The 14,354-nt window shown below is 39.2% G+C and overlaps 1 protein-coding gene across 1 annotated transcript in view; it reads left to right on the top strand.

Moving 5' to 3' along the window:
* Positions 1-14,354, top strand: part of cpne5b (copine Vb) — a 109,692-nt gene that overhangs the window by 81,156 nt on the left and 14,182 nt on the right. The window contains exons 8-13 of the mRNA XM_034134881.1: positions 1,833-1,936; positions 3,296-3,400; positions 10,189-10,230; positions 10,416-10,491; positions 11,858-11,911; positions 12,532-12,593. Coding sequence (XP_033990772.1) covers positions 1,833-1,936; positions 3,296-3,400; positions 10,189-10,230; positions 10,416-10,491; positions 11,858-11,911; positions 12,532-12,593 — 443 coding nt within the window. The remainder of the gene's footprint in view (positions 1-1,832; positions 1,937-3,295; positions 3,401-10,188; positions 10,231-10,415; positions 10,492-11,857; positions 11,912-12,531; positions 12,594-14,354) is intronic.

Below are 14,354 nucleotides of genomic sequence, written 5' to 3'. Positions count from 1 at the left end.
CATGATAAACAACTGGTGGAGAAAAAAACATAATCAGGCTCATTCCTGAGAGAGTGAGGGTAAATGGAGAAAGAACAAGAGTCGGTTTACAGCGACAATTATGGAAGCTGCAAGAAACATACTAATACAGTAAAGTTGGGCTGTGTATCGTTCAAATGTTAAGAACCCGGCACCCTTAATGCGATACGGATAGCAACAAAGTGCCAAAGTGTAATTTTGTCCATACTGTACTCCATACAGACTTATGGGCTCTAGCTGCGGTCGTAGTGGGCCAATCACAGGTCGCAGTGATTTGCTGCAAAATAAATATATACAAATAGAATTTATTTTCTTCATCATCTTGATACGGGTATTGTTTGATCATAGGAGTTTCAACACCACTTGGCATTGTTTTCTTTTTTCAGTTCTGATACCTAACCTAGTTGTTCTGGCATACCACTGGAAAATATCAAAAAGGCTCCATGCTTACACATTCAAGAACTGAAGTCGAGAAGTTTGGAAATGGAAGAAAAACAATTATCATAGTTATTAACAGAAATTCTGTGATTAAAGTGTTACATTTCAATTTTAATTTATAGGTAATTACTAAAATAAATAAAATATTTTTAGTAGTTTAAGATTTATCTTGCAATTCTTGATTAATATCTACTGAAGTACACTATGGCTATCTAGGAACATAGTTTCCAATCAGAATGATACCCACAAGTTCTGAAATGGCTCTAAATGGAAAACAACATCATTTTTATTTGATTATAACAAGATGCAAAAGCAGCCTTCAAAGGATATTAGAAAAATACAAGACCCAGAGCAGTTTGTTGTTTCTCTGAGGCTGAAATATAGCATCTGTTGCTTTCCAGATGCCGTGACAGGTATCAGAATAGGTTAGCTTGATGACAATTACTAATGCTAGAATTAGACTTGGTAAGCAGCTGGCACTGACGTTAGCACGACTACAGGTGGGTGGATGAGGGTACAATGGTTGGAGATGAAAATGCCTGCATACTTGCGCGCGCGCACACACACACACACACACACACACACACACACACACACACACACACACACACACACACACACACACACATCACACACACACACACACACACACACACACACAAACACACACACACAACACACACACACAGCACACACACACACACACTACACACACACACACACACACACACACACACACACACACACACACACACACACACACACACACACACACAACACACACACCCACACACACACACACACACACACACCCACACACACACACACACACACACACACACACACACACACCATTAGGCTGTGGTGATAGATAAGGCTAAAGTGTATGGTAGGCTGACTGCCAGCAGTTCATAGAGTGGAAAAAGGTGACAGCCACACTACAAAGTAAATAAAGTAATATATCTACATCCTCATTCAAATAGGTGAAGAGCATTCTTCCAAATTATTTACTTTAACAGCAGCTGTGTTACATTTGTGGGTAAATGTACACTATGTATTGTACACTTGTATGAGCGTGTACAGTAATGGACCAGACATGAAGTGTTACACTAAATACAATCATATAAAAAACACATACACACACACACCCATAAACATGAACAGAGACTACAGCAGTGATGCTGTATTCATTAGCCTGTGTAATGCACAGCTTCCTCCATCTGCTGAGAGCTGAGCAGATAAAAGAGAAGAATCAGGGGAAGAAGAGTGCCATATAAATAATAATAATACCTTCCATTGTAGAGAAGTTATGATATACCCTTCCCCCCAAACCCTTTCTCACACTTCTCTCCCCACATCTCCATGCTTCCCTGTAGGACAGCGCCACTATGCAGTTCTGTGCCAACAAACTGGACAAGAAAGACTTCTTCGGCAAGTCGGACCCTTTCATGGTCTTCTACAGAAGCAACGAGGACGGAACGTGAGTGTTTCATGCGATTCAGTTTTGTTATTTCAAGTGTTTTTAAAGGAAGTGCAGGTGCTGCCAGTGGACAGGGAAGCCCCCTGAGACAAACATGTTCCACTGAGATGTACTGTAAGTCTGGTACATTAAAGAAAATCCTATCGACAAACACATTTAAACAATAGTTGCTGCTTTCTGTATTACCAAGCTCCCCAATATCCAGGGTAGATATTAGGTTGCCTTTCTTGAAGCAGGTTAAATTAGCTCCTATGAGAGTTTTGAAAAACAATTTAGAAAAATGAGTTTTAAAGAACAATATCATAACGGTTACAGTAACAGAACAAAATCAGATGGGAATCGCATGGGGAAGTGGGAGAGGCACAAACAGCAGGAACATTGAAGAGAGGAGAGTGGTGAGACTTGCAGTGGTCACGGATACAAGCACAACTTAAAAAACTGCATACAGAGGCAAGTATCCTGTTCAAAACACTACCACTACTCCCATACCTCCCTTAAATGACTCCAGCAGATCCAAAAGGAAATGGAGAAAATAGCATAAAAGCAAGAATAAGAGAAATCTGCATTTTCCATCAATAGGAAAAACAGTGTCAGTTTCTAAGGCAATTCACAGAGGGATTCACAACACTTCCCCCATCTCCTCACGCCTTCCCAAAGTGCTGTTCCGCTTCCCGAGGGACTGCGCAGATGTGTCAGCGTCAGCCCTATCTTACCGGAGCTGCTTTAGCAAGTGCTTCATTAGCCATCTTCCAGCTTTTCGCAGTATTTTTTTTTATACATAACAGGGTGGGAAATGTATCTCCAAAGATGTGCTAGCAGTATCTGTGTTTGCTGCCAGAGGGGGGGGGGGGGGGTTACAAATTAGAGGTCTATGCAGCTAAAGGACTAACATGGTTTTAAAAGGCTTGAGGCACAAGTCAAAAAGCCTTGTTGCTTTTGGAGAGGATATTTGGCGGCATTTGATAGCAATTTATTTGACTCTGCTCAGCGAAGCATTTCAGATATCAGAGGAATTCATTTGCATATCATTGTCACACTTAGGGTCAAGGGAAAGGATTTAAAAGCCAGACCAAAATATCAAGTTATTCTCCGGGGTCTAACACACAATATTGCTGGGAGTCAAGCCAAGTGATAAACAAAGATGGGTACAGCCCTATTTAAAGCACCTCTCCTGTGACTGTAGGACTTGACATTAGGCTTGTTTTAGAGGAGCTACAGCTTGCCTCAAAGCCTCATCCCCTTACTTGAAAATGAATCTTTCTCCCTGGCTTTTGTAATATAAAACATAATGTCAACATTTCTTTCTCTGTTTATTTTTATTTTTTTTAATATATTTTCCTAATTTCTCTCCACCTCTAGGTTTACTATCTGCCATAAAACTGAGGTGGTGAAGAACACATTAAATCCAGTGTGGCAGCCTTTCGCTATCCCAGTACGAGCGCTCTGCAATGGAGACTACGACAGGTAAACATTACATTACATTTAGCTGACGCTTTTATCCAAAGAGACTTACAATTACCAATTACAGGGACATTCTCCCTGGAGTAACTAAGGGCTAAGTGCCTTACTCAAGGGCACACTAGTGGTGGTGTTCCAGGCGGGATTTGAACTCACGACCTTCCGATCTTCAGCCCACCTCACTATCCATTAGACCACCACTACCTCCTCCTCCTACCTACTAAACGATGCAGCTTCCCCCACACCTTCTGATCGCCATCTTTCACAGTTGGCTCAATGTATCCTTATGTCTCTAATCACACATGCACATATAGAAAAACGTGCACACACAACTAGAATAGTCTATAATGTCGACCCCATTGACATCTTCAACTTTCATTGATTTCTGTTGGCTGAATTTATCGACTGCCTTCATGGCTCCAAACGATAATCTCTCTGAATGACAAACTGCAAACGGATGACAGCCATTACACCCTGTGTGTCGATGGGTTTAAGCAGAAATCCATTCAACCAGGTGCAGTGATAAACCTCCAATTCTTTAAACTGTCACATTATTTCTGCAGCTGTGTGCTAAGGACATCGCTCTGCATCAATCTTTGCTAGAGTAGCAGGGCAGGGGTCACGCTCAACAAGCATCTCTTATCTCCAATGACATCCTTGTGGTGATTCTGTTGTCAACACTTCTTCAGATATAATCTGGGCCATATAAGTATACAATTTGAACACTAACAATTGGTGAACAGCGTGCCTATACTGGCTGTTCACTGAACCCTTGTCGAGAATGACGCCTTTCCAAAACTCAAAAACACCATTGCAAAAGGTAAGGGTATGGATGCAATACGTATGGATTGCACTTTCATCGTAAAGGTCACCTATTGTGCAAAATCCACTTTTTCATGTCTTTTATACCTAAACATGTGTCTCCTCTGTGTAAAGAGATTCTGAAAGTTTCAGGAAAAAGATTCGCTCACTTTTTGTCCTGATTAATTTATATAAAAACCTGTCTGAAAATGAGCTGATCAGATTTTGGCCGAATACTACAAGAAATTCTCATAAGCCTGGTCTAAATTTCAATAGAAACGATATAAAAAAATATATATACAATAGACATTTCCATATTCTGATTTTATATATCACTGTGTTTCATTTTAAAACGGTGAAATCATATGTCTGAAGCAATAAAAAGTAAAAAATAACCTCTGTTGTGACAGGTGTCATTTCAACCAAATTATCAGTGTAAAAATAAATAACCTGTGATAACACATGTCACAGTAAGTAAAGGCGACATTGTTAAGTAAATGTTCAGTTGAGGAATGTAAGCAGGGCAAAAATAATAAAAATAAGGGGGATTAATGTGAGAGAAATAATAAGATAGCAAACAACAGGAACACTCTTAATATAAAATAATGATGGGTTGCTCTTCACAGTTGTCATGTAATTAATGTAGACATGTTGCGGCAGGGGGGATATGAATTAATTTTCCTCCCAGCTTATCTGCCTGCCACTAATTTGAAAGACAGGAAGAAAACAAGCAAAATCATGAAGGAGCCGTGAGGGAGGATGAAAAAGAAGTGACTGACAGGTTACATTTTTGGGGGTAAATATTTCATGAGGCATACCGCGTCTTTTTTTCTGTGTCTCTCCCTTTTCTCATCCTTCATTCAAAGGGGTCTGTCCTATCTTGTTTGTACGCAGTCAGACTCTAATTACTGAGAATGCTGGGAAACTGGTGTGTGCTCAGAAAAGTCCGATAATCCCAAACAGGATGAAGGGAGCAGGGTTACTGGTGGGGTTGTTTTATGAAGTATTCGATACTGTGGCTGGCTAAGATACCTAATATTTCCAATCAGACATGTGCTTTAGAATGATGGCTATCCTATCAGAGCTAATCATGCACAAGAGACTGAGTCGGGCATCAAAGTTGCTTGTTTCCTTGCAAAAATGCACCAAAATATGTCCATATAAAGCCACTGTGAGACATCCTGAAACTAGGTGATAGGATATACTTTATTGATCCGAAATTTTGATCAAGATAGAAATAAAACGGGACTACAAAAGCAGAAAATATACAAGTTGACCGTGACAATAAAAATCTGTCTACCTGCCAAATAAAACACTGAGTGCCAATTTACAGCAAACACAATATAAAAGTAGGATATTATGTATATTAATAGTGCAAGGAAAAGCACAAGCCAGCGATAACAGATTATATACCTGTGTGTGGGTGAGGAATAATCTTTGTGTCAGTGTTTTTTGACAAAGGGGAATGGCAGAACTGTCTGTCTTTCTAATTATATAGGTTCTTAAGACCTACTAATAGATTTTTTTCAACCTCTGCAAGAAACATGGGTCTCAACGCTGTCAATTATTTTGATCTGTGTAATTACTTTTGCTTCTATCATCTGAAGGTAGCCCTTTGGAGGTTCTATTGAAGCTGTGGTGTCCATACCCTATGGAGCAGGGGGGGAGAAAAAAATCTACTAAATCAGTTAAGACTAGGGCGGCAGGTATTGATTATTTCAGTCATCGATTATTGACTATCCCATCGATAACCAAGAAATCAGATAAGAAAAACTTGATACCTTTAATAAAGAGCAATAGTAAACATACAAAAGAGAAACCTAGACAAGTCTCTTTAAATAACTACGAATTGGTTTTCTCTTTTTTTTTTTTTAAATAAACATTTGTATTAAAGAAGTGATTTAAGACCTCAATGTTTCCGAGAACATGAATTGAAGTATTTGTTCTAAATGGTTCTTTTACCGTGGTTATATTGGCAACTAATGCAAGATCAATAGTTGATGATAATTCATTAGTTGTCTCTTTACATGTGATGATTAATAATGCTAACTTTATACTCACAATAAGCCCTCGACTGAAAATCCTCACAGCGCAGATGGAATAAAAAACCAAACACTGCCTGCCTAACTTTGCAGATTATAACAACAATTCTAAATAATTCAGCAAAGTCACTCTGAAAGTCTGCAGAAGGTCAAACTGAGGCCTCTTGTGACCTCAAGCAGATAAATGGAGGATTTGCAGAGCCCTCGACACCTAGGATTCTGCCAAAATCTCACAAAGCCTCAATTTATTTGAGATGTGTTCCCATGAATATGACATAGATGAGTTGGTTGCATCAAGATAAACAGATAGGGCCACTATCCCTCTCGTTGGGTACATTCAAACCATTGAAAAGGGAAGGCATTTCCAGTGTTTCCGCTCAAGTTTTTTATGTGCAAAGTGACATTTGTTTTGTATAGAATAATGGAAAGAAACACACTTTTAGGGATAACCTACATTAGGTTATACAAGCTCTGTATGAGTCTCTCGTACTCTTCAATATGCTTTATCTCAAAGTCTGAGGGTTTGATCCAAAACGATCGATAAATTATAAATAGTACGAGTTGCATAAGGAGCATTGTTGTGTTTATTACTGTTGTACATGGACAGGCAGTTATTGTTGTTTTCCGAGCTGGCACTTCACTACAGCACATAATGGAGGAGGCATTGACGCACCTCTATCTGTCGAGTAGTAGAAGTCTGCTGAAGTACGTCAGTGGATGGCCTACTGGTGATTTGCTCGGCTCTAATAAGATCACAGCTTTGAACACTCTTGTTAGATGCACCAAAAGGTGAAATCCAAAAGCTGCATTGTGCTCTCAAACCTAACTTTTAAGCATCAAGCTAAGCAAGACTATGTCAGTGTCTGTGAGATGACGCACTCCTCCAGAAGATTGCATGACTGTCTTTCTCGAGCCAGACACATAAAAACCTATATACAGTCACTTGAAAATAGGACTGCACTCTAGTCCTACTAGTCTTGTCTCACTTCAGACCGGTATCTATGGAACTAATAAATAAAGTAAATCTCATTCAAACTCTCCTTCAAGATTCAAGGCTTTATTGTCATATGCACAGTAGCTACAATGTAGATATGGAAATTAAAAACGTAAGTCCCAGGCTCCTCCAACAATGCATTATGAATATATATAGGACATAAAATGGATAAAACCAATACAAATTTTGCAAGAAATAACAGAAACAAAAAAATGTGTGTAAAAATGAATGTTCCTGAGACAAAGACGCAGTGTGATGTGGATTGAAGGGACTGTACATATCTCAGCAATGTGCTTCATTTGAGCTGAATGTCTCACCTGTACAGACTTCTGTAAAAGGCCAATATTGTGTTGCATGAAACAAAAACAAGTATGTGCATTCAAACCAGTTTCCAAATCAAATCTTTATCTCAATTAAAAATAGAAAAGTTGTGTAAGTGCGACTGCTGTTGGAAAACTCCTGCAGTGTAGTAGCAGCCTCATTTGACTAATGGATGCAGCAGTGTCATGCAGTAATGCAGGATATTGATTATAGGTTGAAAGAAGGAATGGTGTTGGATTGATATTGGTAATAGGAATGATAATTATTTGTCGTATTGATATTAGAACACGTGGAGCAGTTTATCCATGCAATCACTACAAAGAACAGGGTGTGTCATTATCTTTCATTATAACGTTAAAACATTTGTTGACAGAAGCCACATCTATACCAATGTTCAACATGAACGAACAAAGGCTACAAGCCACTGGACCATGTCCAACTGTTGCTGCATAAAATCTGTAATTGGTGTTTCAAGTGTTGCTTGTTATAGCCAGAAAACAACAACCAGAAATGCCAGATGTGGATCATCGCCAAAGGCTATCTGTCAACCATATCCTAGTCAGATTTGTTTGTAACCTTTAAGAATATCTTGCAAAATAAAATTAAACCTCCACTCTCTGTTGGCTATCGACTGGGTGGCATAGTCATTACACAGACTGTCCTTCAAGCAGCAGGATCAGGTTAAGTCTGTGGTGACAGAGAGCAAACATACATGCAATCTGCTCTCGAAGACTATATTTGAGCACAATACAAAGCACAGTTGAAGGAAGGAAATTGAAGTAGGGAAAGAGTAAGGGGAGGAATTAAAGGAGAGGAATAACATATAACAGACAGCAAAGGCAAGGGTTATAGAAGGAAAAACAGAAATCCAATAAGTAAAAGGTCCTCTTCAAGAAGAGCATGTCAAAGAAAAGAGGATGGGGAAGTTTTGGAGAGAATTGAAAGCGATGTTGTTTTATAATGGATTTCTTTTTTTTATCCTTCTTTCTTCTGTACTGTATCCTTCATATCCCCTGTATACTGGACTTTCTCCAGTATTCTCTCCCATGTGACTCAAGCGAAGACTATTTCCGCCTCTTGCAAAATATCACAGACAGATATTTGTTACTGAAGGATTGTTAAAAAGATGCCTTAGAAAAGTAGCTGAGGATATCTGAGGCAGATTAGTTTTGGAGTGTATATTGTTCTGGGAGTTGAATGTGCCACTCAATGATCTGAGCATCTGAGTCCTTCAATGGAGCTGTAAGTTGAAATAAATGATGGCAAATGCTTTGAGTTGGTATGAAGCAGCATCCTGGTACTTTGAAAATGGTTTGCATTCAAACCGCAGCACCTAGCGCGAGCCCTGCATATTGAATGGTCAGGGATGATTCACTTTTCTTTCTCTGCGTTAGGATTTATATTTTCCTGTATTTTCCACTACCAACCCCCTTTATTTTCCATGCTGGACGACTAGCATCATGTTTTTACCACCTAGGTGCACATTTTCTCTCTCACAGCCTTGAAGATAACCTCAAAAGCACAAGCTGTCACCACAAAATGGGAGAGCCAGGTGGCAGAGAGGAAGTTGGGCTTATTTCAGGCACCTTTCAATTCCTCAGTGACAGGAAAAGAGTCTCTGATGCACTGCTTGCTTCCATTTCCTTTGGATCTGGTCTGGTGTCAGTAGTTGTGTAAGAAGAAGTAGGGAGGAGAGGGGAGACGCGGGGGTGAGATCAATGTGTCTCAGGAATGAAAGTGCCAAAAAGTATTTTTTTTCTTCTTCGCTCTGCAGGGACATTGTTTTCTGCAGCATTTGTATCAAATGTCATCACAGTGTTTTTCTTTGATGTTCTTTTGACTGGTGGAAGTTAACATGTGCTGAGGTTTGCAAGTAACAATTTTTGGAAAGTGCTTTATAAGAGTGCAACGTGCAGCCAGCTGCTAAGCCTTGTTCTGAAGCTGGCAAGAATCCCAGGTTTGGAACAAAGCGACATCCGTTTTAATTTATTTCAGGGATCCCCTATTACCATTTCCAAACAAAAAAACAATGGAATCCAGTTTAATTTGTAAACAAACCTGCAGTACATAAGATCCAGTGAATCATTCAGTCAATAACACACAAAACTGAAGGACAACCATTGTAGTCGAGTGCGTGAATAAACATTCAGGTTTTTTCTCTTCCTTGAAACACTCAAGTGATGATGGGTCTGATGTGTTTGGCATTGAAAACTCCCAGGCTCAAAGGGTGAAATGAAACAGCACACACCTCTGGCAGCTTTCACCTGTCCTTGTTAATTCAATTAGCGTTAATGACAATAGTGAAGTTGAAGTTTTTGCAATTTTTCCACAGGATATTGACACTGAAAGAAACCCCCTATTTTTAAATGCTGTGCTTCAGAGATTAATTTCAAGCATTGGTGAGCTGCGCTACTTCTAAATAGAAGAAGCCAATTTTTCAAAGCACCTTTATGGAACTGTTCGTATTAGTTTGATGAGTAATTTGGTACGTTTATAACTCCATGTCAAATGGGTAAGCCCAATCTGCTCATGTCATGTGATCAAAAGATCCACAGCAAGCTACTGGATGGGAGTTGTGGTGAGATTGTGGCTGCTTTAAAATCAAACCTGATTGTGTGTATCTGTTTTTTCCCCAGAACAATCAAGGTGGAGGTGTACGATTGGGATAGAGATGGCAGGTGAGTGTAATTGCAATTTTGAAATGAAATTGAATCGAAACATAGGCCAAGTTTTGGCTCACCCAAGAAACTGATTATTTCCCGTCGCGTGAATCCATTTTGTCCCTGACATTTGTCCTGGTATTTTCGCCTGATATTTTTTTTCTTATTGACTGTTGTTTCTCTCCTTTCATTCCTTTTCCCAGCCACGACTTCATTGGGGATTTTACGACAAGCTACCGAGAGCTAGCTCGAGGGCAGAGCCAGTTCAATGTGTATGAGGTGAGTAATTCCAGTGTTTTCACAATTCAACAACGAGTCTATTGGCTCCTGAGATCTGGAATCCGACTATGCCTCACGTCTTGTATCCCATTTCTGACACAAATGACATTTCCATCTGACATCATTGTTGCACTGTTTTCCATTACACCAGCAGATTCCTTCCATTCCTTCACTCCTGCATTCCTATTCTATACATTCCTAATTTATTTCTTTAAATGTCATTTGTATGGTGCATTATCTCTCCCTTAACTGCCCCAACAGTTAAACATTGAATTAAATGCTTCAGTTTTAAATGATTTAGTTGTCATTAGATTTACTTTGCCACTAATCACCTGTGGGTTGACTCGCATAGAAATAGAGCTATTAGCAACAGCTTGAAACCGGATTAATAGAAAAACAATCCAGGGACTTAGATCGAGAAAGACATTTCTCAGTTCTTCTCATGGGATAGCTTTACTCGCCCCTTAATAGCACACGATACAACAGCTCTGTATGCAAATTACAAACGCAACTCATTAAAACGTCCCACAATCCAAGGGGTGACTGGCAAAGCGTAAAAATGACATGCGTCCTGCATTTATCCCAAATTGCTTTTTTTGGGAAGCAGGATTTATCATTGTATTTATCAAAGATATTTGTACTTTTAAGAATATGAGTATAACAATTTGAATTGAAGAAAAATAAAGAGCCATAAAGAAGGACATGTCAATAGTTTCAGCTCCTGTGGGTTGGTAGCCTCCAGTCGACAGACAAATACCTGTCTTTTAGATGTCAGCTCCATTATACGCTACCCTTGATTCCTCTCTACCTCCCAGTGAGACTGAAAGGCCCTTTAGTCTTTGCATCAGCAGATTGTTCAGTGTGTCAGACAAATTGCCATTCCTCCATGTTAAATTAGGGGCTGTCACTTTCATGGCTAGCTGCCATAGAGGATGAGTGTAATGAGCCGAGACGTCTTTGGTCTACGGATTGACATGTTTTTCTTGTTCTGGAGCCACTAGAATACCAGTACAATAAATGTAAGTCTTGTAGCTTAAGCCTGTTTCAACCATCGATTCTTTGTAGCCTGATATTTATGTTTGAAATTCTTTACTTGCCCCTGTAATAGCGTTATGGAGGTATAATAAATGTTCATAAGTTTACATGAGCTATGCTAATTCACAAACGTCCTTTGTCACCTCCCTTAACTTCCTCCACGTCACTGGGATGCAGAAACTGTATCATCTTGATAAATCGCTGCTAAATCTGGAATTCAGATTTGAAAGCAGATTGAATTGTATATGTTGGTTTAATCTTTATGTTGGTTATTTTAATTTATGGCCAAAATATTCTCTTTTTTGATAACCTGTACCTTGTATTTCTTTAGGTGATTAACACCAAGAAGAAAATGAAGAAAAAGAAATATGCCAACTCTGGGACAGTGAGTATGGCTATAGCAACCAGGACTGGTTTATAGGAAAAATAAGCCATTCTGTCATTTTTATTTTATGAAAAAGTGACTTCTTGGATCACATACCAATTATCAAAAACATTTGTTAAAAAAGCAAAAGAAACGTAGCTTTGCAGATTCAGTAATGGTTTTGAAATTCAGCTGAAGCTAAAAAACATACTTTATGTTATATGTACGTGTATTTGAATGTCTGTACACAAACACACTGCATTATATACTACATACCATAAACTGTATCTGAACATGCAACATGGACTTTGGGTGTCAGTTAAGTATGTGGGTGGGACAAAATAAAAGATGAAGTTGCTGCAGCACTTGAAATACATATTAGAAGATGTTAAAGATCAGAGTGCGCGACACAGACGAGACACCAATGTTCTTTCACAGCAGTGTGTGCGAGTAATGCATACAAATGCTTCTCATCCTCTTCTCAAACTTTCCTCTGGTAATGTACATTAATCTGTGATCAGAAACCAGCCGGCTATCATCTTTTTTTAAAGTGAGACTTAACTACAACAGTTTATTGGAAGATACTGTTATATCATAACCACTTTTTCTGATCAAGTTGTTCTCCTTGTCTTTAATTCCAGGTGACTTTGCTCTCGTTTTCAGTGGAGTCAGAGTTCACGTTCTTAGATTACATCAAAGGAGGGTGAGTGGAAATGACTACAATACAATACAATAACTGACCATGAAATGGCCACTTTACCTCTTGTTCGGCGTGGGTTAACTGTAGAAGCTTGGTAAACTATTTAGAGCCTTAGCAGCATTTGTATGGGAGATGTGTTTCTGGCCACCTGGTAATTCCCCCTTTCCTTCAAGCACTTTCTGCTCAACTAACTCCCAGGAAAATGCTCCCCATTTAAAGGTAGGGTAGGTAATTTTGAGAAACCGGCTCGAGATACACTTTTTGTTATATTCCATGGAATGCTCTTAACATCCCGATAGCAATGAATATCTTAAGTGCTTTGACAAAAAATCCATAAAAAAAATGTCATCTGTGGAAGCCGTAATACTGTAAAAAGTACGACCAATCATTTTAGCCGGCCCGGCTAAAATAACTGGATGGCCTACCTGCCTGTCAGCCTTCCATCTGTGCACAAACTTATCTCGTGCCCTCATTGGTCATGTGCGCGTTCATGTGTGTTGGAGGAGGGGCTCTGTAAGGAAGTGGCAGATTTTCTCCGGCTGTGTATTTTCAAATTCTAGCGCACTCGAGCTGGTTTCTCCAAAATTACCTACCCCACCTTTAATTGTTTACTATTAGCTCTAAAGGATCATTCTGATAAAGGAAGCAGGGTTTCTTCCAGTTTCTTCAAGCCCAACGTTGATTCTCTTCTGGCCCAGGAACAAACATTTTGAAAGTGTTTTTTTAAACTAAAGAGTGTTATCCAGCTATAAACTCCTTAATGGAGCCGTATGTTGTGTCAGCAACACTAATGTCTTCTATTGCGAGACAGTGGAGCCATGTGTGTGTTACAGAGATTATAAAGTGAGAAATGATGTAGCTGTGAACAAACAAGAGCAGTTTGTGTACTGGCTATTTGTTGAAAGCGATGTTGGCCGAAACTACAGTACTGAACTAAGAATGACGGAAATGATTGGGACGTGCAGTGCACACTAATATAAAACATCTAGATTGTAACTTACTTATGAATCTTCATACAATTATATTAAAATTCATATATCTCTATTGCCTCATTTTTCATTAAGTGGCACCATAATACCTTCACTTTGGTAATTAGATTAATAAATTCACACTCTATGCTGACTGCAGTACTAAAGTGCCAAATATATTTTAAATGAGGTAAGACCGAACCATCTTCAAAATGGGTAACAACGTTTGGACCAGTTTAGTTTCAGAGCCGGAGGTTGACATTTGAACATTAAGTGTGTCTCAGGTGAAGTGTGTCTCAGACCGGTCGGGCTCTGCTTTGATCTCCACTCTCCCGTCACAGCGGGTAGGCTGTCATAGGTTTTATGAGCTATGGCAGAGCTGACAAGTGTGACAGATTTCACTGACAGTTCCTAGCTTTGGCTGATCAATGATACAATAACCTTAAGGTTTAGTGGCCTTACTTCAAAAATATCATCCCCATCACTCTACGCTCTAACATTACTCTGGCACTTACTGCATGACACATTAAAGAGTTGGATCTTGCAAATGTGGAGCTCTGTACAAAATGGATACAGGTTCGGGAAATGCGTCGTTTAAACTGTCCAAGCACTTTACGGCATAAAAAAACTTGAGAAACATCAAAAGTAAAAGTATTTTCGGCTAGCTGTTAAAGCACTTTTCGGTATCATTTGGCGTAACTCCTTTCATCATGATGCAAAGTGTACTCTAGTCTAGAAGCTTGTATGTCTTCTTTGAAAGCCACCATAATCATAAAAATAATAGGGATAATTTGGC

Source organism: Trematomus bernacchii, unplaced genomic scaffold (assembly GCF_902827165.1).
Source record: "Trematomus bernacchii unplaced genomic scaffold, fTreBer1.1, whole genome shotgun sequence".
NCBI classification, from domain to species: Eukaryota; Metazoa; Chordata; class Actinopteri; order Perciformes; family Nototheniidae; genus Trematomus; species Trematomus bernacchii.
The sequence above is the reverse complement of the archived record's forward strand: the minus strand, read 5'-3'. Positions and strand labels throughout refer to the sequence as shown.